Source organism: Panthera pardus, unplaced genomic scaffold (assembly GCF_024362965.1).
Source record: "Panthera pardus isolate Hobbes unplaced genomic scaffold, ASM2436296v1 HiC_scaffold_2, whole genome shotgun sequence".
NCBI classification, from domain to species: domain Eukaryota; kingdom Metazoa; phylum Chordata; class Mammalia; order Carnivora; family Felidae; genus Panthera; species Panthera pardus.
Genome location: NW_026526765.1, coordinates 69835078 through 69860728, shown reverse-complemented (window position 1 = coordinate 69860728; position 25651 = coordinate 69835078). Strand labels below are relative to the sequence as shown.

Here is a 25651-nt window from a genome sequence, read left to right as displayed (position 1 = left end):
TTTTGTTTATAAAGTCTTAAGGTTTAGTTCTGGTTTCCAGATCTAAGACCTACATAGTACCTACCTCTTGTCCTTGGGGATTTGAGACCCTTTCTGATTCTTCCCATTTGGTTCTTTGCTTACTTACCTGCTTTATTTCTAATTTTGCACCTTCTGTTCACAATATATTCTGCTGCCTTTTTTGGGAACTCTCAGTTTCAGTCCTATCCCATCTCTTACTGAAAGTGAAAATGCACTGGAAATCTTGTCTTAAAATTGTCTCTTTCTTTTCCTTTTATATTTCCACAGCATTTCTAAGAATATTTCCTTGGGTGTCCTATATATACCCTTTTCATACCACCCTGTAGAAAAAATGGCAAATGTTTTATATTTGTACCTGGCGATATATATGAGAGTTCAGACATGCAGAGGGCTTGAAACAACAAACATTTAAATTTGACTAGACCTTAGTGTGAACATTTAGAAAATTGTGTTATTTTAGTTTTGATAACACTGGAAGAGTTATTGAATTAATCCTTTATGTAAGGATAAGATTGAGAGGTTTTTTTGTTTTTTGTTTTTTGTTTTCCATAGGTCATGTCAAACGTAGTTTCCATGTGTGGATAATTACCCTAGCAGACAAGTAATTATTTAGCAAAATTTTCCTCAGGCATGAAGCATTTCTGATCATCTTTCCCCACCTACTTCCCCTGGTGCCCATCATGCCCTCTGTTATTTCTCCTGGAAGATCACTTTTTACTACCACAATGTAAACTCCTTAAGGACAGGAACCTGGTCTTCTCTACCACTGTCTATGTTTGCTACAAATTAGGTGTCCAGGAAATGTTTGCTGAATCAGTGACCTTACCCTTTCTTTAACATTCCCAATGGAAGAGGTTCTGTCATCTCCCTATAGGCTAACATACTAAAAATTCCTATGCACAAGAATTTTGCTATCTCATTTGCTATATAACTTAGACCCATTTTCTTCAGCATTGTCTGTTTTTCTTGCTCATATCAACTAAAATGTCCAATTGTCCATTGGCTATCACTCTCTTGAATACTATTGGCTTTTACTAAACCCAGTCGTAGTTACTTTGAAGTTGTGTTGTTTTTTGTGTGTGTGTGGGTTTTTTTATTTGAGTTTTTAATAAATAATGATCCTTTCTTTGAGTTTGGGCTTTATCTTTCTGCCATACATCTTTTAAAACAAGAAGACTTTTTCATAAATCATCTTCCTGAACCATTATTAGTTCAGCATGAGTGGAATTCTTTGTTATTGTCGGAAAAAACTTTGGTGAGGCAATTTTTAGGGAAGAAAAAATGGGCTATTGGTATAAAAAGGAGCAGCTGCTCTTACACTATGATCAAACAAGGATAAAATGACATTTAGTATGAACAATTCAGCTTTATTTTAAAGAAAATACTCAACATTCATTTTAAAACATTACTGCTTAGTATATTCTTAGGACATAAATAGGATCCAGAATATGAAGAAAACTTCTCTGGAATAGTTGGGGTGCCTGATAACGGTTTTAGACAATAACATCATTGTTTAGCATACGGCAGTTTGATGAGATTTACATGTCTGTTCTATACTTAATAGTCTATAGAAACATTCAGAAAATAAAACAAATTCCTTATTTGCATAATGGTTCTTTTGCCTATTGGTGTATTAAAAGAATCAGTCAGCAAGATAACTGAGGTGCAAAAAACCTAGTTAGTTTTAAAGAAATGATTGGCTCTGAGATTACAGCTGGAAAGGCCTAGTCTAAGACTTATCCACTCTTTCTCAAAGACACATTTGCTCCCAATAAGGTGTTCGCAGAGGCCTGGATCACCCTTGCCTTAAATAAGCCAAGCAGTGAAGCTGGCACAACTTCTACACAAAATGAAATCACTGCCTGTTTAATAATCAGACCACATACTGTTACAGTGTGGGATTCCGTAATTACTCTGATTGTTTCCACATGGGTCGAATCTGAATGACCTTCTCTTCCATTAGTGATATTATTAAAATACTCAAAGGTGGCCTCCATTTTCCTTTATTAGTGTTTGTTAACTTGCTGTTTGTGTAGAAAGCAGTCCTCTGGTCCCTGTTTGGTATTTGCTGCTGCTGCTGTCTCACTCCATCTCTGCTGGTATTCCTGACCTCCCATCTACTACATGTTTTATACATCACCCCCTTCTTATTGGTTCGACATCTATATAAAATTGTGCTTTTGTTCTTGCCTTTAACTCACAATGCATCTAAATTCCATTTTCACTGTTTGCCACATTTTCCATTTAGTATCATTAACATGTATCTTTTTGGTGAGGTCTACTTTTTAGGCATATAGAATAGTTCCCTTTATCTAATGCTCTTTTTCCCTAAATTCTACTTTCTGGTGGTAATTCGAAGTACCACACCTGCTTTTTGTTTGTTAGCACATGCTCCTTCCATCCTAATCCTGTTCTCTCCCAGTGTGAGCTGCATGAGGACTTGAGCATATTTTTCCTTTTACCCTCCTCCTCCCTGCCTGCCTCCTCCCTTCCACTAAGCAGGTTAAAGCCACCTAGATTTTTTTTCTTCATTTTTTAATATAATGACAATTATTTAGATATAATTGTGTTACTCATTTCTTTGCTCCCCACTTCTTCCCATTTTATGGATTCCCACTTTACATTATATGTAATATGTCCTTGAGTGATTCTTTTAGATGTGTCATATTTGATAATGTATCACTTAATTAGTTCATGCCAGAGGAATATACATCCCCTGAGGACCTGAATTCTGTTTTGTCGGTGGTTTTTCTAGGAGGGCCTGGCAAATAGTAAGTGCTAAATAGGTATTTTTTTGAAGCAACCAGATCAGTTTTTCTCTGGGCTTTCTCCCCGCCAATTTTAAATATTTTCAATGGAAATAATGATAAACTGCCTACCACATCTTTCTGCTTGCTGATAGCAAGTATACTCCCACAATAGTTAACCTTTATTGATGACTCAGAGCCATCATTATCCATATCACTTACTGTGATTTGTTCTAATCTGATAACAAAATTTCCTGAAAGCATCTTGGGGAAGTTTACCTCTAAGTTAACTAGCTTCCATATGCCAGGTGTTCAAAATTTATTCTTCTTTCCAAATCTGGTTAGAAGTGTTAGTACACAAGCTTGGGGGCCAGATAGAGCCCTCTGGGAATGGCATTGGCTGGCCACAAAGATATCCCAAGAATCAGCCTTTAGAAGAGATAGCAGTCAATAGCCTTGAAATCATTAGTTCAAAAAAGCTTGAAATAGGGAAAACTCTGCTCATTAAAAGCTAGATGAGAAAACAAATTCACAATTGAAGATCAGAAGCTAAGCCAGTTAAGAAGGTGTCTGCCACAGTTTTCTGTTAGGGATGGATGAGAAAGAAGCAGGTGACCTTTCATGAACAGTGAAAGTCTCTTACCCCCAACTCTGCCCTGCCTATCCTTGCTGTCAAGCTCTCATTCTCACTGTGACTAATCTTCTGTACCAATTATCTATTGCTTCCTAAAAACACCACCCCAAATACAGGGACTTAAAACAAAAAACCATTTCTTTCTTTTTGTTCCATCAGTTTGGTCATCTGTTTGGGCTGGACTCAGGCAAATGGCTTTCAGCTCTTCTCCCATGGAGTCACTTATGTGGCTTCAGATATCCAATAGCTAGATTAGGGCTAGAGAGTTTAGTTTAGCTTCACTCATATGGCTAGCGCCTTCCAATGGACTGGAGGGTGCCCCCTGCCACACACAGACACACACACACACACACATCATTTCTCACCCAGACTTCTTTACATGGTATCAGGGGTGTTCCAGGAAGACAGAAGTGGAAGCTGAAAGTCTCTGGAGGCCTGCACTCATGAAGTTCATAATATTACTTATGTTACATTCTGCTTTTTGAAGTAATAGGTTAGCCTAGACACAAGGGTGGAGAAGTCATATTTTTTATACCACACCTGTCTCTAAGGGCTTACTCCTAACCTTTAAACTTGTAATTTCCAGTATTGTAGTTTACGTGCTTACATAGCTGTCTCTTCTTGTAAAATTAAACTGCTTGAGAACAGGAATTAAGTTATCTTAGCACACAGCAGAGGCCCTGGTATCTAGTAAGGCCTTATTAAAGGAAAGGTGATCCAATGATAGACTGATTGCTCAATATGTATGTAGGTATGTATGAATGGATATATGTATGTATATCCTTGTTTATTATTAGTAGCTAGATTCTATAAGTATAAGATCAATGGAGCAGTACTTTTAAAAGCACAAAATAAATTAGAAGTGTGTCTTCTGATAGAAAATACTAAGTTTTTTTTGTATGCCAAGCAGCAGCCCTGGAAGACTGTGTTCTTAGAACATAGAAACTTACCTGTGTAATAGAGAGTTAGCAGTGTTTCCTTAATCAGTTCCCAGATCAAATAACCAGAAATGATTTCATTTCTTTTTTTCCACCATCATTATTATCAAATGCATTGGGTCTCATTGTCTAAGTTATATATTATCTTGTAGCGTATGTTCAGAAGAATCACTACCTGTGCCAAAAGGTTTTAATAAGAAAAGTGTCAAATTTAGCCCTCATTACTTTGCTTTAAAAGCATTTTAAATAATCTAAAAGGTGCATCCATGGCTTAATATCAGCTCAGATTCAATTGACTGCACAAAAATGTCAGTTTGGTATTTCGTGGAATTTAAAAATCCTGTGCCCCAATTAAGTTCCCACACAGGTAACTATTCCTATGTAATTTCACCAGGATACTGAGATACTCACTTTGATGCATGGCTGTTGCTGCACACTGGCTCTGAATGCTGGTAAGCAGCTGTCCCCTTTTCCTCTGGTGGTTTGGAGATCACTATAAATTTGTCAAATTTTTTTTGGAAGTTTTGGTGAATGAGCTTTACATTTATATAAATTATTTTGTCCACTTTGAGTCTTTCAGACACTTTTGTTTTATGTAACTGTGGTCTGCAAATAGGTAAAAGAAAAATCTCATTAAGAGACCAAAAGGACACATGTATATGCAAAGTTACTATTTGCTCAGACAAGTAATCCTGCGTGAATACAAAATGCAGATTTTGTGTGAATTGCATCAAAGAATCACAGAGTGAATAACAACTAATTATAAAAGGACATTTGGTGAATATTTTTATAACTTTTATCTTGTAGAATTATAAGAAGAGAAAAACAGCTACATATATGAAGTCAAGTCTTAAGACCTTATTTTTATGGTATTATATTATCAAACAGAATGCAGAATTAAAATTGAACGAAGTAAAGCGAGCTCTCCTGACTATGGAAACAAAATATAGAGAGACAGAAAAGAAATTGAATTTCAGATATTTGTTTCAAGATAAAAATGAATTACTATACAATAGACCTGTATTCATAACTTAGACTCTCCTATTTGGATTTCATACACTGAAAGCAATCATAGGACTGAAGGGAAATTTATTATAAAGTCACCTGGGATATCACTTCATAAACACAGAAAACAACATTAGAAATTGAAATGGGAATAATGAAAATTTCATTTTAAATGAATGTAAATGGGAGGCAAGGAAAGAACTGTTGAGGTACATGAGAGAAAGGCATTACTTCTCTTGAACTCCTTTCAATACTGAAAAGTGTTTTCCATTAACCAGATACTGGTGCCATAGAAACTGTGATTGGATGTTTCCTGCCTGTACATAGGGGCTCAGAGTACTCTGTGTTACTGCACTGGCTGAGGTGATCTTCCTGCCTCGAGAGCACAGCCTAAAGTCTATTAGGGATCGCCAAACCAGAGGCGAAAGTGCAAGCTGGCCGGCCAGTAGGTCTGTCTGGTTGGGGAAGTGAAGGGGTTGCTCAGTGAGGCATTTGGCAGGTGTCATCCATTACTGGCCTTCTCAGCAAGTTGCAGAGTCGGTGCCATCCACTGCACAGAGAGGCTGATCCTGCAAAGAGTTAACCACAGCAGATCACTCAGTATCTACATCTGGGTGCCTTCCACCATCATTAGAGTGTGTGTGTTCATCAGTAGCTGCACATTTTGCAGACAGTAAAAATGTAAATGATCCTGAGGCTCATTGTGGCACCTTGTGCATTGCAGATTACACAGTTGCTCTGTTCCTTTATGTGTCTTTTAAGTCTTAATTTGAGCCCTAATGTGAGTATGGATATCACATCATGGAAGTACAAACTATAACAAAAAGATGGTGGAGGAATTGTTATATACCTGGTACAGAATGGAAAAATAATGCATATTTTAGTTCTCTCAAAGTATTCTATATTCCAGAGCCTAAGCATTGAGTCAGGGACTCTATTCCACAAAACTTAAATGGGAAAGAAATCACATCTCAAAAACAAAATGGCAGACATCTTGTACCAGTTATTGCAGAGTATTACTTTTGTCAAGATAAAATTAACAATATTTCAAAGAAACCAAAGGAACACTCAGCTTTGTAAAATACTAAAAGAGCATGGTCTTTGGAGTGAGAGATTCTATACTCAGCCACTTAATCATCTCTTGTATTCTTGGACAAGTTGCTTAATCTCTGAGCCTCAGTTTCTTAGCTGTGTAATAGATATCTACACTCAAATAGAGATTAGGGATAACCAGTAAAGCACCTGATACCTACTAAGTTCTTAATAGTTACTGTTATTCGTACAGTATTGGAAAGGGCTTGGTTGTACACACAGTTACTCAGCAGAGGCAAGGGGGAGGATGCCTGCATTGTGATACTTTGGCCCTGGGGTAGATGGGACTCTTGGCCATATGGAGTGGCACTCTTGTAACTTACACTCCTTGCTTTACTTCCATTCATCAGCTGTTAATACTCATTGTTGCACTGCAAAGGTGGAAAAGTCTTCACCAGGACTATTTAGCACCACTGTGTGTCTAGACTTATCCAGCCAGCTACAGGAAGAAAATGCCTTTAACCTAGAGTTTAACACAATGTTAGGGCTGTTATATATGGTGGCTGCTAACTGGTAGATCATGGACCCCTGGTTCCTCCAACTTACTGCAGGTGTCCCAAGTGCATCAATCTTTTGAGACCGAATAATATGGTGTGTGTGTGTGTATGTATGTATATGTATATCATATGATATACATATATGTGTGTGTATCATATATACATGCACACTACTATTTTACTATTGTGATTAATAAAATAAAAATTCATTTCAGAACTTTGTTGAATTCTTAGTAGCTTTTTATCATGTTGTATTTCTTCTTTCAGCCATTCTAAAACATACAACTGTTATATCAGGATGGATGTGGTACAAAGAAATCATAAAATTAATATTATACAGGCCCTCATGCTCAGAAAAGTCAAGAACTGGTGCTCTCATTTCTGAGGTCCAGGAAAATATTGTGTGATGTACTCACTTGCACAACTTGTTAAGGAAAACTCTGTTCAGAATTCTGGTCTCCTGATCTCTAGTCCAGAATTCCCAACAGTGGAAATGTTTGTACTGTTGCTTCTGGAAAAATGTGAGATGTATTTAATGTTCAGATTAGTATGCACGCAGTTACATATTGACAGAAAATGGGTTACGTGAAAAACATTTAAAACAGTACCTGACACACAGAAAGCCCTCACTAAATGATGGCTGTTATGATGGCTCTTCAGTGAGGAGTGGTTTTGTCACTTTTTTCTGTCTGTTGCTTAGAGTAACTTATCCCATTCTGAATGTAATATTTTAAGTGATACCATTTGTCACTCAGGCAAGTGGCTTCCATATTTGCTTCTCATACTCTCAGAGTGGGAGTGGTGGACATTTAAAAAATCTCCCTTCTTTTAGGAGTAGAGGCTCTTGCCATTAGTATGGAGGCTCACTTCGGAAGTGAGTCCTCACAACGCATCTTATCACAGCCTCAGACAGCTACTGGCCTTTAATGTGCATGCTTGAGACAGAATTCAGTTTTGTTCTTGAATTACCCACTGGGATTTGGTATATTTATTTGAACTAACGAGATTTAAACATTTACTTTCCATCAATATTTTTTAATTTGTCCTCATCTGACCCCCTGTTCCTCCCGAGCAGATTCTTTATTGCTTAAGAGATGTAGCATTAGATCAAGATTTATTTAAATTGTGTACCCAAAGCTAGTCTCTAGAGATTTGGTGTCTCGTTGCACAATGTGGCCCACAGGTGATAGCAGACAGCAGTGACTGAGGGAGATTTACATCTGACTATACAAATAGAGCACACATTTCATAAAACTATAAACCATCCAGGCTAATCACAGTAGTTAAATACAAGGAAAGTTTCCCTTGGGTTCTCAGATAAATTTAGGACTGAAGAAAGTGTTGTCATGATATGTGTTTGGTTCTGAATTTTTTGTCAATATCCAGATTTAATATGAGTCCCTTTGTTTTAGCTAACTGCCCAGGAATTTGATCTTTTAAGCTAAATACAAGAATATGTGGATTTGGTATATGTGTATTGCCAAATAGAATTCTCTTATAGGGAAGTCGCCCCAGGGATGAAAGAGCCAAAAGAAGTAAGCGCTTTTTATGCGCTCAACAGGTCCATTTTAAGTAAAGGCAGATGACTTACAATAGCTTTCATAAACTGGCTCTCCATCAGTCAGCCATGCCAGACAAGGACTTGGTTGCTTTTGTCCCACTATCAGGAAGCAGCGTCATTAGAGGAAATCACCAAAGGTCTCAGTTTCTCCGCAAGTGCAACCCAGTGGAGCATTTCTCCTGTATAAATAGATCAAGCCCCCAGTGGTGATCTTCTCCTGCTGAGAAGAAGGTAACTGGGTTTAGAGTAAATACACCGGAGCTAGCCCTAGACAAACTTTTTAGAAGTTATACTTGCATTGCCACCCCTCCCCAATGCCACAGCACACCCTTACATATTCATCCGTGACTTTTCCCACAAGCGCCCACTCACTGTGTGCTTTGCCCAGGCCTGCTCTTTGCCAGTTCCCTGTGCTGATCCATTTTCCCTTTTCCCGTCTTCTCACACACCTGCCCTATCATCCCATACAAAGCCCTTAAGACTTTGTATGTCTTTATACATATTTATGTGTTCAAATAATTTATACCAAAATGTGACTCAGAGGAAATATGTGCCCCCTTGCCCACAGGTAACAAATTTGCATTTTAGCAGTGGCTTTAAGTAAATGAAGACACGCAAATACTGAGGATTCTGTGCCTGGCAGGGAGCAGCAGGGAGATTTTAGGAACAGGGTCCTTTGGCTCTCACCATGTATACTCATAGGGCCTTCGACCAGCCCAGAGCAAAAAAGGCATAAGTTATACTCTAACCCTCCCTCCAGCCTGGTCTGTTACTGCATTCACAGAAGCAACGCTTTTGTTTCCAACCTCCCAGAAGTCTGTGACACTGAACAATTTTTCCAAGGAAGAGAAAACACAGTTTAATATATAGGACTAATTTTCAGTTTTGCAGCTGGGGCTTCCTTTGGGAGCCGTACTTGTAGAAATAAGTGCCTCAGTAATAATGGGGGGAGAACTCCCCAATTGATGGGTACAAAGTTTGATGGAGAAGGTTATGAAGAGAAGAGAGACCAGTGGAACACTAGGAGTGAAATCAAGGATATGCTTGAAAATGAGAAATGTAGGAAGATTTTTGTATTTATATTTACTTTATTCAAAGGAAAAATAAGGTAGATTCTGAAGTGGGAATGAGCAGCGGACTTGCGAAAGAGTCTTGCTGGTCATCTCTTTTTTGGCTAATCTCTGATCCCATCACTATCAGCTCAGTAGTGGCTTTGGTATTGGCCTGTAGAAACTGGTCTCCAAGGTGTCAGCTCTGTTGCCAAAGACACTCCACCTTGCCCAACCGCAGTGTCCGGGCCCATTCTACAAGACGGTTTACAATTCTGTTTCTGTTATTGTGTGCAAAATTTTCCAAAGAGAAATATGCATCCTACTCTCCTTCCATTAAAACACTCACATACATTGTTTTAAAGCAGTTGATGACTTAGGCTTTTTCAGAAAATAGGTTTTTCATATGCTTGTTATACAAACGATTTCTGGGTTTTTTTGTTTTTTGGTTTTTTTTAAACAAACAAAGGGAGTTTGAAGAGTCACTTCTTAAAGGTAAGGCTCTTCTGTTATTTCAAATTCAAAAGTTGTAGCCATTGGGCATGGATTAAGTGGTACATGATTTGATTACATCAAATATCTGCTTCATTTACTATTTCCCCCCACACTACCATTTTTGGCTTTATGCTATGTTTTAGTCAGATATATAAGAAAACCCTAGGCCTTAAAGAGGGCCTAAATGTTGCTAGTTATTTGTGGCTCAGTACTGGCCAGAACCAGTGGGAATAGTTTCTGTACAAAACAAAAACAAAACACAAATATTTCTCTAACTCCTTTCCTATGTGAAGGATAAATCCTCACTTTGTGTAATCATAGCTACGAGCAGTAAATGATGTCTAGGGTAACGCATCAAGACAAGGAGAACTCTGGCTCGGCCTCCTGGCTGTTCCTAGTTTACCACAGTATTTGCTCTAAAAGACAACATCTCCACAGAGCAAGATGCCCACTGTCGTGCTTTCCAGATAGCAAAGAAAATTTACTCCTCTTTATTTCCTGCTGGAGTTGGATTCCTATAACTGCTCTCTGTTCTCACATTATCCTTAATTAGCCTATCTCATATTATGTATGACTTTGTAAGACACCTCTGGTACACAACCAGAAGTTTGACTTTGTATCTTCAAGGAAGATTACTCGGCAGACATAAGTAGAACATTTCCATAACCTTTTGGCAGTCAGCAGTATTTGCTGTTCTGTTCCTCTGCATGTGGTGAGATATAGCTATCTCTGATACCTCCTGTGAACGACAACACCAGCCTATTATGAGATTTCTCATCTCTAAGTTCCTATAGAATTTGCAGTCTGTAACACACACAGGCTCATATAAGCTTGTTCTCTAGCAGTTTCATGCATGAAGAGGCAGGGATAACCAGTGTGTTTCCCAGACTCCGACTCAGGGCAATAGCAAGCTTAATAAAGAAAAGTATGGAGAAGAAGGGAGAAAGGTATATGTCTGCCTTACCTTCCAAATTAGATCATCAGTGTCTCAGTCCAGAGATCATATCTGCTTTTCCTATCTTCTTTAAGACTTATTAGAACATTAGGCAAGCATCGAGTGTGCAGTACGTGTTGATTGCCTGAAGGCCTAAGGTTTTAATTCACAGATTATGCCAAAAAGGCAGTATTTCCAGTCACTTGAACTTCATGCAACCCCAAAAAGGTAGAGTTTTCTGTAAATGTTACTGAAATGTTATTTACATTGATTGAAGGTATCTCTAAATTGGTTTTAGATTGATCCCTCACAGAACTGTAATCCTCATTTCAGAGGACAAACCTCTAAGCCAGAGGTATACTGAAGATAGTTATGACAATGGAAGTATATGCAGTTGTAAAGTGTAGGCATTATTCTGAGGAAAGCATGAACACAGAAATTCTGTAAACGACTAAGATGCTGCGGTGAATAAAAGATCATTCTAACCAAGACTAATGGCATTTTACCCCAAGCCTCAGCGGCCCACTAGGATTCAGAGATGTGCACTGATGCCATTGTAATTCTGTCAAAAATGAGCCAACCATACATTTGTGGATGTATTTCTTGACCTTCTGTTCCAATGAGCTATCATATCTTTGTGCATTTACTGAACAGTATTAAGATTTAAAATCAATTTAGGTTAAGCCCTTCAACTCTGTACTTTTTAAATTTTATTTTGAGAGAGAAAGTATGAGTAGGGGAGGGGCAGGCAGAGAGAGAGAGAGAGAGAGAGAGAGACCCAAGCAGACTCTGCACTGTCAAAGCAGAGGCCGACGTGGGGTTCGAACCCACGAATCGCGAGATCATGACCTGACCTGAAGTTGGATGTTTAATGGAGTAAGCCACCCAGGCATCCCCAACTCTGTACTTTTTAAAAATTATTTTGATTATTCTAGGACCTTTTATTTACATATTCATTTTAAAAGCAGCTTGTTTAATTTTACAAAGACATCTGCTAGAACAATGGTTCAGAGTGCATTAAATTTACAGATTTGCAGAAAATGGCCATCCTAACAATATTGACTCTTCTCAATAAGCACAGTATGACTATCTTTCCATTGGTTTATTCACTGTTTTTTCTCTGTCAAGTTTTGTAGTTTTAAGTATAAGGGACTTGGTTGTCTTTTGCTACACTTATTTGTAGATATTTTAGTGGCATTACTATAAATGGAATTTATTTTCCAATTATTTGCTGCTAGCATACAAGAATTTTGTATATTAACCTTTTATCTTGCAACCTTGCTAAATTCATTTATTCTAATTCTTGGTATGTAAATTCCCTAAGATTTTTTTTTTTTAATTTGTATTTAAATTCCAGTTAGTTCACATACAGTTTAATGTTAGTCTCAGGCACACAGTACAAATTCAACACTTCCATACAGCACAGTGCTCATCACAAGTGCACTCCTTAATCCCCATCACCTATTTCCATCCCACCTACCCCACATACCTCCCCTCTGGTAACCATCAGTTTGTTCTCTGTAATTAAGAGTCTGTTTCTTGGTTTGCCTCACTCTCTTTTTTTTCCCCCTTTGTTCATTTGTTTTGCTTCTTAAATTCCACATATGAGTGAAATAATATGGTATTTGTCTTTCTCTGACTTAACTTCACTTAGCATAATACTCTTTAGCTCCATCCACATTGTTGCAAATGGCAAGATTTCATTTTTTATAGCTGAGTAATATTCCATTATATAATAATATACATTACGTGTGTGTGTGTGTATGCGCCACATATTCTTTATTCATTCATCAGTCAGTGGACACCTGAATTGTTTCCGTAATTTAACTATTATAGATAATGCTACTTTAAATGTTGGGGTACATGTATCCTTTTGAATTAGTATTTTTGTATCCATTTGGGTAAATACCTAATAGTGCAATTACTGGATCTTAGGGTAGTTCTATTTTTAACTTTTTGAGGAACCTCTGTGCTATTTTCCACAGTGGCTGCATCAGTTTGCATCCCCACCAACAGTACAGGAGGGTTCCCCTTTCTCCACATCCTCACCTGCACCTGTTTCATGTATTGTTGATTTTAACCATTCTGACAGGTGTGAGGTGATAGTTCATTGTAGTTTTGATTCATATTTCCCTGATGATGAGTGATATTGAGCATCTTTGATGTCCTCTTTGGAGAAATGTCTGTTCATGTTTTCTGCCTATTTTTAATTAAATTATTAGTTTTGGGGGTATTGCGTTTTACACATTTTGGATAGTAACTCTTCCTTAGATAGGTCATTTGCAAATATCTTCTCCCATTCTGTAGGTTGCCTTTTAATCTTGCTGATTGTTTCCTTCACTGTGTAGAAGTTTTATTTTGATGAAGTCCCAATCATTTATTTTTGCTTTTGTTTCCCCTGCCTCAGGAGACATATCTACAAAGAAGTTGCTACAGCCAATGTCAAAGAGGTTACTGCCTGTGTTTTCCTCTAGCCTGAGATTTTCTATAGAAAAAAAAATTATGTTTGTGAATAGTGCCAATAGGGCTAGTTTTACTTGTGTGTGATATTTGTGGCTTTTTTTCTTTTTTGCTTCCATGCCTTATTTCAAAGCCTAGGACCTCAAGAATAGAGGTCCGTTTGAATAGAAGTGGTGAAAGCAGGCATTTTTGCCTTGATCTCAAGGAGGAGCAATTTCATCTTTCACCATTAAGTATGATATGGTGGTTGAATTTTTTGTAGATGCTCTTTGTCAGGTTGAGGAAGCTCTTTAGTCTTTCCAGTTTGCTGAACACTTTATCATTAGCAAATACTGAATGCTGTCAAATGCTTCTTCTGTATCAATTGGAATGATCATGGGGTTTTCTTCCCTATATTCTGTCAATCTAGTGAATTATGTTAATTTTCATATGTTAAACCAACCTTGCCTTATTGGATAAGCCCTGCTTGGTCATGACATGTTATCTTTTTTATATATATTACTGGATTTGATTTGACATTATTTTGTTTCTGGCATCATGAGAGTATTTTTCTGTAATTTCTTTGATAGTATCTTTTCCAGGTTTTGTATTATAGTTCTACTGGTCTCATAAAATCATTTAGAGAATACTCTCTATTTTTTTGAAAAGGTTTCCATAATTTTGTTATTTCTTCCCTGAATGTATGATAGAACTTACTAATCAACCCATCTGAGTTGGATTTGCTTTCTGGGAATATCTTTGGATACCAAATTTATATTTGTAAATATAGAACTGTTATTATCTATATCTTATTCTGTCTATAGAATCAGTAGTAATAACCACTTTTTAGTCTAGATACTGATATTTTGAATATTTGATTTTTTGACTATTATAATGTTTGAATATTTTTTTACCATTCTGTTTAATTTGATCTCTTGATGTTTTAGCTTTATCTCTTTACACCTTTTTTAGGAGTTACTCTATAGATTACAACGCATACATCTAACCTTCCACAGACTACTTAGAGCTAATATTGTATCACTTCATGTAAAATGTAGAAAATTTGCAGCCGTATGGGTGCTTTTGCTAACATCCAACCTTTATCTGGTAGTTGTCCTATGTGTAACATTTACATACATTGAAAACCTGGTCAGATAATGCTATAATATTCATTTCCAATATTCAGTCACATTTTAAAGAATTTAAAAGGGAAAAAATCTATATTTGCCCACAAATTTACCATTCCTGTTGTGTTTCCTTCCATCCTGATATTTCAGATTTCTTGCATTTCCCTGTAGCCTGAAACACTGCTTGTAGTGTTTCTGGTAGAGTAGATCTGCTGTTAATGAGTTCTCTCTGCTTTCTTTCATATGACAATGTCTTTATTCTGCCTTCATTTCTGTAGGGTATTTTTGCTAGCTATGGAATTCTGGGTTGACAAAGACATCTGCTAGAATTTTGATTGGGTGTACATTAAATCTATAGATCAATTGGGAAGAATTGCCATCTTAAGAAATGAAAGACTTTATTTCACTGCCTTTTGCCCCCATAATTTTTTTTTAGAAATATGTGATCATTTGAATCATTTTCTGTAGCAAATGTGTCATATTCTCTATCAGCTTTTAAGAGGGTTTCTTTTCCTTGGATTTTAGCAGCTCGATTAGGGTATGTGTATATGTTTTTTTTTTTTTTTTTCCTTTGATTTTTATCCTGTTTGGAGCTCACAGAGATTCTTGAATATGCAAATTTAATTCTTTTAACTAAATAGGGGAATTCTTTAGTCACCATTTCTTTAAACTGATTTTCTGCCTCAGTCTCTTTGTTCCTGTACTACTGGGATGCCAATAACATGTATTTCAGTCTTTTGATATTGTATAGGTCCCTGATTCTCTTTTCACTTTTTCTATTTTCCTCTCTTTGTGTCCTTCAGCTGGGGTATTTTGTACTGGTTTATCTCCAAGTTTACTGACTCTTTATCTGTTATCACCAGTATGCTTTTGATCCTATGTAGGGATTTTTCATTTCAGATATTTAAGTTTCTATATTTCTATAGTTTTTAAAGTTTTTATTGTCTACTGAGATTGTCTGCTTTTCTATTAATTTCAAATGTGTTTTCATTTGTTTTATGGAGTATAGTTATAATAGCTGCTTTATATCTGGTTACTATCATGTTGGCATTTGTTGATTGCTTTTCCCTTTAGAATTGATCACATTTTTCTTCTTTTCTGTATGTTTAGCAATTATGAATTGTGCCCTAGATACTGTGAATGTTACATTGTGTGGGCTCAAAATCCCTGTTATAATTCTGCAGGAGATTGTTGATTTTTTTGTTTTGGCTGGCAATCAACTCAGGGTCAGATTGCAAATTCTGTCTCTTAATGATTCAAATCACAATTACTGCCTCAAAGCCTGTGTTTTGGTTTGCCCTGTGTGAGACATTTACGAATGACTTTGAGACATGGGCAGTGGTTTAAATGAGTTTAGTTCTCTAAATGGGCTCAGGTCTGCCCATCAAATGTGCTGCTTAGGACTCAGCCTGAGACTTGTGTGGGTTCAAACATGGAACCAGGTAATCCTCTTCTCTTGGTTGTTTGACCTCTATGATTTTCCCTACACTTCCAAGGACCTCTTTTCCTAGTTCCTCAGGGCACAAATATGTGCTTTCTATTACTTTTCAGACACTGATGTTGCCTACCTTGTAATACTGTGTGACTGGAGTCCACATCAGGAGAAAGCTACAAGAGAAATGAGGGGAAGCCTACAAAACAACAAACCAAATGATGGCGTGCTCTAGGGCTTAGTCCCTGAACACCTCTATTTCCTCTCTACACTCAGTCTCTAGGTGAAAGCATTCTCTAATTCCAGTAGGGACCCAGACCCCTTATCTCCTGATGCTTTCCCAACGTCAGTATGCTTCCTTTTTGTATTAGCAGGAGGGAGAAATATAATGAGAATTCCTCCTTTTAAAGACATTTCTTAGACATTTTGGACATCTCTTCTGCTTGCATCTCATTGTCCAGAACTTAGATAATGGCCACATCTCATTGCAGAAGAAGTTGGAAAATACAGGAGTTTTTAGATGGATGACAATAGATTCAGCTAAAATTGGGATTCTTTTACTAAAAAAGAGGAGGAAATGGGACAGTAGGAGGCAACTGGCTGGCTCCACCAAACTTTGTGAATCTAGTCCTCAGCCCTCCCACTAACCTGCCCCATTTCAGTACATGTCAGTTCCATCTTTCCAGGTGCTCAGGCCAAAATATCTTGAAGTCATCATGATTCTTTTTTTCTCCTATTCTACGCCCAATCTACCAGCAAATCCTATTGATTGTACTTTTCAAATATATCTCAAATCTGACTGACTCCATCTTAGTGCAGGCTATTGTTGCTTCTCCTAGACTTCTGAAATAGTCTCCTTTCTGGTTCTGCCAGTCCATTCTCCCCACAATAGGATATAGTCCTTCAAAATGTAAGTCAGATCACATCATTCCTATGTACAGAACTCTCTGGTTACCTCCTAGCTTATTGTGAATAAAATCCAAGGAACTTAACTGTGAAAAAGCTAAACATCATCTGGTCCTGGCTAACCCCCTGATTAAATTTACTAGTGTCTCCCTGTAACTCATTCCACACCAGCTATACTGACTTCCTTAATGTTCCTTGAATATACCAAGCATGTACCAATTTCAAGGTCTTTGTATCTATCGCATCTTGAATGCTTTTCTAGATATCCCCATGGCTTCCTTCTTAACTTCTTTCATGTCTTTGATCAAATATCACATTATCAGAGACCTTCCTAACAGCCTGTCTAAAATAGGATTCCCTCTGGGGCCCCTGGGTGGCTCATTCGGTTGAGCATCCGACTTCAGCTCAGGTCATGATATCGCGGTTCATGAGTTCAGGCCCCGCATTGGGCTCTGTGCTGACAGCTCAGAGCCTGGAGCCTGCTTCCGATTCTGTGTCTCCCTCTCTCTCTGCCCCTCCCCCACATGCGCTCTGCCTCTCAAAAATAAAACTAATTTAAAAAATTAAAATAGGATTCACTCTAGTAAATCTCTCCCTTTATAAAACTTTTTTTCTTAATACTCAGCACCATTTGACATATTATCTGATTTTCTTTGTGTGTATATGTATATATTTGGACATACATATACCTTCTCTACATATATACATATATAAAAATGTATAAACATTTAGGTACATATAGGGATTTGATTATTGAAGGGCTTGTCACTAGAATTAGAGACTTCATCTGTTATGCTCACTGCTGTCTTCTTTAGCAGTTAAGGGTGGTCAAGACAGACTTCTATGAGAAGAGGGCAGTTGAGCTAAGAATGAATGAAGAGGAGTCAGCTATGCTACAACCTAGAAGGAAAACATTCCACATGAAGGGAACAGCTATCTGCAAGGCCCTGTGGTGGAAATAAGCTTGTCATGTTTCAGGGACTTGTCCTGCATTTAAGGACAAAAAGAAGCCCAGTATGGGTAGAATTTAGAAATTATGTAGAATGGAACAAGATGCGGTGGAAGAGACAGAGCCAGATCATGCAGAGTTTTGGCTGTCCCCAATGCAGTCAGAAGAGAAACATTCTCTACATTTTGGGAAGCTCTAAGGCTACAACAACCAAAGGCTATCTAATGACATACAGCTATTTAAATTTAATTCACTGAAAGTAAATTTAAAAATTCAGTTTCTCGATCACACAAGTTTCATTCCAAGTGTTCAATAGTCACACATGGCTAATGACTACCTATCGGGCAGCACAGCACAGATAGAGAATATTTCATCATCACAGAAAGTTATGTAAAACAGTCCAATGAGAAATAATGCCAAGTTTGCTTAGCCTCTCCTGTGATTTTTCTCTTAACCCTAGAATCCGTGTTTTTCTATTTAATGGAAATATATGCAGTGCCTAGCAAATTAGCATGGGGCCTGTTCCCTATGCAAATATTCTCACTGGTGATTTTTTCCTATGACAGAAAAGATGAGAAGGACTGGTAAATCACAAGCATTCTTAACCTCATTATAAATACATTGCAAATGTAAAAAATGCAAAGTGTGGAAGTCATAAATGTGAAAGCAGCTTTCAATTTGTTTTAATAGGTATTTTCCATGTCTTATTGTAACCTAGGGATCTTGCTGCAAGAAACTGCCTGGTAGGTGAAAATAACGTTCTGAAAATCAGTGACTTTGGAATGTCTCGTCAAGAGGATGGTGGAGTGTATTCATCTTCTGGCTTAAAGCAGATTCCCATTAAATGGACAGCACCAGAAGCTCTTAATTATGGTAAGAATAGACTGTTTTTCTTTTTGGTGGTAAAAATGTATTCCATCAGCACAAAACATTCACAAGCAAAGTTGGAGGAGTAAGGCAGAGCCCAAGTTAGAATGATTTGAAAATCAACACAACAATATTTAAGTGTTCATATTTTGTACTTACACGTGGGCAGAAACCTAATTCATTGACCTTATTGATCAAATTTCTATATGTAAGATTGCTAGATTTAAACTTTTTTTTAACATTTATTCATTTTTTGAGAGACAGAGAGCACAAGCAGGGGAGGGGCAGAGAGAGGGGGAAACACAGAATCCAAAGCAGGCTCCAGGCTCCCAGCTGTGAGCACGGACCCCGATGAGGGGCTTGAACTCATGAGATATGAGATCATGACCTGAGCCAAAGTCAGATGCTTAACCGACTGAGCCACCCAGGCGCCCCTCAGATTGCTAGATTTAAAAGGTAGATGTACTTATAAGCACTTTTAAATATGACTATATATCTGAGGGTTTTTTAATCCAAAAAAAATGATTTTTACGTTCACTGTATAATTTAACCATTAAAGTGTTGTTGTGGCTCTGGACCACTGCTTTCAGATGTCTTGCAATTGGTCCAATAACCTCATCTAATAGTAGGTTTTAAAATTTGTTAAGTCTATAGTTTCTCACTCTGAAAACTGCCTTGGTTTCTTTGCATTTTAGTCTCTGGAACTTGTATAAATGTTGGAGGGAGAGAGAGGAGTTACATTTTAAAACAGCAGGGATTTTTTTGTATGTCATTATAATGGAAAAAATTCAGGTTGTGTTATCTGTGGTTGGGATAAACTGGGCTGTAACAAGATGGGTAACAGTTCAGAATTAAAAGGAGAGAGATTGTGCTTTAAGTGAAATTATAAATTACATTTTCATTAAGGGAAGCAGCATGTGAGCCATGGGTTGGTGAATGGGTATGTTTTGAATTGAAATATCATAAAATGACTCTTTATTGATTTAAAATGAAAATTTACTTCATCATGAAAAATCAGGCATTTATAAATGCCCTAATTTAATGCCTAAGTTAAAAACAAAGCTTTTAAGTGAGCTAAAATTTTATATTATATAAAATTAACCATTTTAAAGTGAATAATTTAGTGGTATTTAGTACTGTTTAGAATGTTACACAACCACTACTTCCTTCTAATTCCAACATTTTCATCACTCTAAAGTAATACCCTTTGCCTATTTACTCCCCATTCCTCCTTTCCCTGCAGCCACTGGCTACCACATGTCTACTTTTTTATTGCTATGGATTTACCTATACTGCATATTTCGTGTAAATGGAATCATACTATACGTGATCTTTTGTGTGTGGCTTCTTTTACTCTCATGTTTTTGAGGTTCATCGATGTTGTAGCATGTGTAATTAACTTCTTTCTTTTTTATGGCTGAATAATATTCCATTGTATACATTGATAATTTGTTTTCCATTCATCTGTTGATTCATATTTGAGCACTTTTCACCTTTTGGCTACTGTGAATAGTGCTGCTATGAACATTTGTGTATGAGGATTTGAGTACCTGCTATTAGTTGTTCTGGATATACACTAAGAGTCATACGGTAATTCTAGGATTGGTTTGGATGTTAGATGGGGCTGCTTCAGACACTAGGATCTGTTTTGTGTTTTGGATACTAATGATACTACGCAGTATATGTTGTATGTGGTTGTCATTATGAGCAATTGACTAAGTTCTAGTTCCCAATAATGAACTAGAAACTTAACTTCAAAACTTAACACTAGGATGCTAATCCTCACTCTAATTTGTCTTCCCAAGTGCTAGCAAGATAAATTTTTATATGATCACAGACTAATTCCACCATTCCACAGAATATAGAGAAAATGGAAGCCCTGCTATTTTCCACAGTGATATTACTCTAAGATTATATTCCTATGAATAACAATCACGGGATAAAAGATTTTAACTTGTTACTTATGCAGAGGTTTTCTTTAAAGGACAAAACATGGTTAACCCCTTCTCATTGATTCTTACAGCATCCCTACAAAGGGGCTGGAACTGGACTTGGGAGACCCTGAAATTTAGCTCCCTAAAATTTGTTTTAACCCTGTTGGCCAGATCTTCTTCACTGCCTTTGAAAGTCCTCTTCCTGTTAAGCAATTATGCCAAGTAAAATTCTGCCTTTCAATCAAAATGTATTTTAGTTGAATTTCAAGGTGACTGAAGTATTTACAAATCAAAATTCTATTTTCAAATAGCTCTTAGAACCTGACCTACAGCATTGGAAATAATAAAAGATGTGTGAAGATCTTTGGTTGGCAATGAGGGAGATTTTTTTGGCAGTCTTTAATATCAACTTAATACAATTCAGAACAATTTACATGACAATGGAGGAGAGATTTTTAACAGTAGATGAGGAAGAAGTCTGGAATACTTATTACCCAACCCAGTAAGGGAGTCCTTCAGAGTTTAACAAGAGGGAAAAATATAAGAATCTATTGAAAAACTTACTTCTTCTTATGTTTCTTTCATGTTTTATGCAAATACTGGTTTATGATTGGTAGTAAAAACTTGCCTCCTTTCCAAGGGTCTTTTTTCCCCACTGATTATTTTTCTTCACTCTTGCCTCAGAGTAGCTGAAATACTGCACAAGTCTTTCATGACGTGTAGGAGCAAGGTTGATGGTAAAACCTTTCAGTCTAAGGAAACTCCCAGAAATTTTGCTTTACAGCCATAGAGTTAAATGTACTTTCACCATTATTTTGTCATTAGTGTTGCTGTCATTAAATTTTTTTAAAAAATGACAAATATCCTTGTTTTTTCTAAATCGAGCAATAGTAAAGGGCTTACAGTGACACGGATGCCCCTCTCCCACCCATCTCTAGCCACATAACACATAATTGCATATATATATCCCCCCCACCCTTATTAAACACAGAGTGGTAGCATATTCAATAGCCTTTTCAGCACATGTTGCCACCATCCTCAATATAGCTGTTAGCAAAAGTACTTTGTAAAGGGCAAATAGTGTATGCCTCTTCAACTAAGACATAATCAAAAAAAAAATTGCAAAAGACACTTTTTCATTTGTCACTGAAGAATGTGGGGCTGCTGCATCCTCTAATTGAATTAGCATGACATAAGTAAGTACTCTGAAATGAGAGGGAGGCAAGGTTTACAGTGAAAAGAGTCCTGGATCAACCACCAGGACCAGACTCCTACTAGTTACGTCATTAGTTGCACGACCTTAGCAAGTCATCTACCTCTCTGCACCTATGATTTCTAATTTGCAAGATGAGAAGATAGTAAGGGTATTTGTGAGGTTCAAATGAGATGGAAAAGTAGCAAAATCCTGTATAATTGCAAGTTATTCTTAGCCCATTAAAATTACCCAACGAGGTTCTGGTTCAAGATGACAATGCAGGGAGATCCCCAGGTCATACCGCCTCTCACAGATAAACCAAGTCTACAGCTACATATGGAACAATTTTCTCAAAAAAAAAAACAACAAACAAAAAACCTAGAAACTACGCAACTGCCATATATTGGACAAACAAGGGGGAAAAAATGTATCACAGCAGGTAAGACAGGCTGAGACACAATCTCACCATAAACCTCATCCCCAGCACAGAGAACCATAAACGGCAGGGAACTAAAAACTTAAAGCTTCTCCCTGAGGAGTGAATTATTTAAGCCCCCACACATCAGACTCGCCAGCATTTAAGACCTGCACCTGAGAGATGAGCTTGAAAAACATCTACCTTTGAAAACCAAAGAGGCTACAGGGAACGTATAAACAATTCTTAAAAGGGCCCCATGCTTGGAATCACCTGCTTAGGGCCCAGAGCAGAAGCAGCCAATGGACAGGTCATGTGAAAGAAGCTCATTTGCTAGCCTTAAAGCATCGGCCTGAGGGGTATCTTATTTGACACACATCTAGGGGTCAGCAGGGGATACTTTCTAGGAATGGAGGCCGGCAAGCGCCATCTTCACATTCTCCCTCTGCCGCACCCCCAGGGCACCAGTATCTCTCAGAGGGGAGCTTTTACACATGTCCAGTACCCTGGTTTATGTAGCTGTTGCACAGGAAACACCCCAGGATCTTCAGGTTCTGGAGGTCAGGGGGCTTGCATTCCTATGTCCCATGTGACTGTAACAACTGGAGACCATTCTTGGCAGACTACCACCCTGGTGCCCTGACAGACAGCAACATGCCCACAGTCTTTACTTGCTTTTCCCACAAGCTTTGGCTTGAGAACAGGCTTCATGTATGTCACCTGATTACAGGCCTGTGGAGGTTCTGTCCAGAAACAAAGTCCAGTGCACACCATCTCTTCACTCTCCCTCTACTTTGCTTGCTGGAATCTCCCATAAAGGATCTTATACCCTTGTCTGGTGCTCAGGTTTTAGCAGATGATGCCTAAGAACATCTTTATATCACCTGGATTCTGGTGGTCAGCAGGACTTAGTTTCACAGATCCCACAGGACCGTAACCAATGGAGAAAAAGTTCTTAAACAGCTAGTACCTGTAGAGCACAGTAAGAGGCAACAGGCCCAAGAGCTCTTTCTTTCTGTGTGAGGGCTACAGCCAGAGGGGCAGGATTCTAACTGAACATACATCCAAGACCTGACTATAATTCTTTCCAGAGACCTTGTAGGGCAAGCACAATCCTCACACTCTGCCACTGTTGTGTTCCAGAGCACCAATATCTCTCAGAAGAAAGCTCTTACACACACCTGGTGCCCCAGTTTTGGGGGTTGCCATCCAGAGAATGCCCCTTGATCTGGCTCTGGTGACGAAGGGGGACTTGCATTCCTGAGTCCCACAGGACTGTATTGAGAGAGAAAGTTCTTGGCAAGCCATCATTCCTCAAGGGAGTGCACCAACAGCTGACTATGTAAGAAGGCAGAAGCTTCAGACTGAGAGACAGCCTTCAGGTTTGGCACAATCTAGAGGCTCAGGTAACAGGCTGTGGACCATCTTTGCACTCTCCCTCTGCCTCGCTCCACCGCACTGGTATCTCCCAGAAGGGAGCATATGCACTCATCTGGAGCCCCAATTTTTGCAACTACTGCCCAGGAGATAACTCCAGATCACCTGGATCTGGTGGCCAGTGGGACTTACATGTGTAGTCCCATTGGACTGTGGGACCTTAGCCAGTAGCTTTGGCTCTGGCTGCAAATCAAACAGTGTTGGTGCTGAGATTCTTTTGGACCCTGATAGGTCTAGGAACACCCTCAACTACTGTGAGCTATTAAAAACAAAATAGATCACAAAGATTTGAAGACAACAAAGAGCTAGGGCAAGGTTGACTGATGGCATTCATGTATCACATGAGGCCACTTCCTCAAGACTGGGAGAGGTGGCTGTTTCATCGAGTGCATAAAACCCAACACAGAGAGTCAAGCAAAATGAAGAAACGTTGAAATATGTTCCAAATGAAAGAACAAAAGAAAACCTCAGGAAAAAAAATTTAGCCAGAGATAAATGATTTGCCTGATAAAGACTTCAAAGTAATGATCACAAAGATGCTTACCAAACTCAGGAGAAGAACAGATGAACATAGAAACTTCAATGAAGAGAGAGAAAATCTAACAAAGTACCAAACAGAAGTCACAAAGCTAAAAAATGCAATCATTGAGCTAAAGAAAAAAACAGTGGAGGGGGTTTCCAGAAGACTAGATGAAAAGATCAGTTAACTTGAAGATAGAGCAGTGGAACTCACCCAATAAGAGCAGCAAAAACAATTTTAGAAAGTGAAGATAACTCAAGGTACTTATAGGACACCATCAAGCAGACTAGCATTTGCATTATAGAATCCCCAGAGGAAGAAGAGGGAGTGTAAGGGATAGAAAACTTACTTGAAGAAACATTGATTAAAAACTTCCCTAATTTAGGGATGCCTGGTGGTGCAGTTGGTTAAGCAGCTGACTTTGGCTCAGATCATACATGATCTCATGGTTTGTGGGTTCTAGCCCCACATCAGGCTCTGTGGTGACAGCTCAGAACCTGGAGCCTGCTTCGGATTCTGTGTCTCCCTCTCTCTCTGTCCTTCCCCTGCCCATGCTCTGTCTGTCTCTCAAAAATAACATTAAAAAAAAACACTTCCCTAATTTATAGAAGAAAACAGATATCCAAGATCTAGGACGCATACTGAGTTCCAAATAGAGTAAACCCAAAGAGACCCATGACAAGACACATTATAATTTAAATGTCAAAGGTTAAAGAGAAGGAAAGAATCTTAAAATCAGCAAGAGAAAAGCAAATTGTTACATACAAGGTAGCCACTATAAGATTATCAGCAAATTTTCTAGCAGAAACTTTGCAGGCCAGAAGAGAGTAGTACAATATATTCAGAGTGCTGAAACTAAAACCTTGCCAACCAAGAATGCTGTACCTGGCAAAGTTACCATTCAGAATTGAAGGAGACACAAAGAGTTCTCCAGACAGGCAAAAGCTAAAGAGTTTATCACCACTAAACCAGCCTCTTAACCAAGTTAAAATAACTTCTCTAAACTGAAAAGAGAGGGTGCTTATTAGTAACAAGAAAACACATAAAAGTACAAATCTCACTGATAAAGGTGAATATATAGTAAAGGTAATAGATTCATCATTTACAAAGCCAGCTTTGTTAAAAGACAAAAGTAGCAAAAATAACAATAACCACAAAATAAAAAGATGTCAACCATGACATCAAAAACAAAATGTTGTAGGGAAGAGTATTTTTTGGAGCTTTAAAATCCATTCTACCTTGGTATCAACTTAAAATAGACTGTTATAAATATAGGTTGTTTTATATAACCCTCATGGTAACCACAAAGCAAAAATCTTTCTTTTTTAGAAAAGAAAAAAATCTTTTCTTTTTAGAAAAGAAATTCAAGCATACCACTAAAGAAAGTCATCAAGCCACAAAGGAAAACAACAGAAAAATAAAGGAACAGAAGAATTACAAATAGTCAGAAAGCAATT

The 25651-nt window shown here is 37.9% G+C and overlaps 1 protein-coding gene across 4 annotated transcripts in view; it reads left to right on the top strand.

The window, feature by feature from the left end:
• Positions 1-25651, top strand: part of FER (FER tyrosine kinase) — a 436635-nt gene that overhangs the window by 388104 nt on the left and 22880 nt on the right. For all 4 annotated transcript variants that reach the window (XM_053907154.1, XM_019450529.2, XM_053907155.1 and 1 more), the window contains one exon: positions 18545-18699. In XM_053907154.1, coding sequence (XP_053763129.1) covers positions 18545-18699 — 155 coding nt within the window. The remainder of the gene's footprint in view (positions 1-18544; positions 18700-25651) is intronic.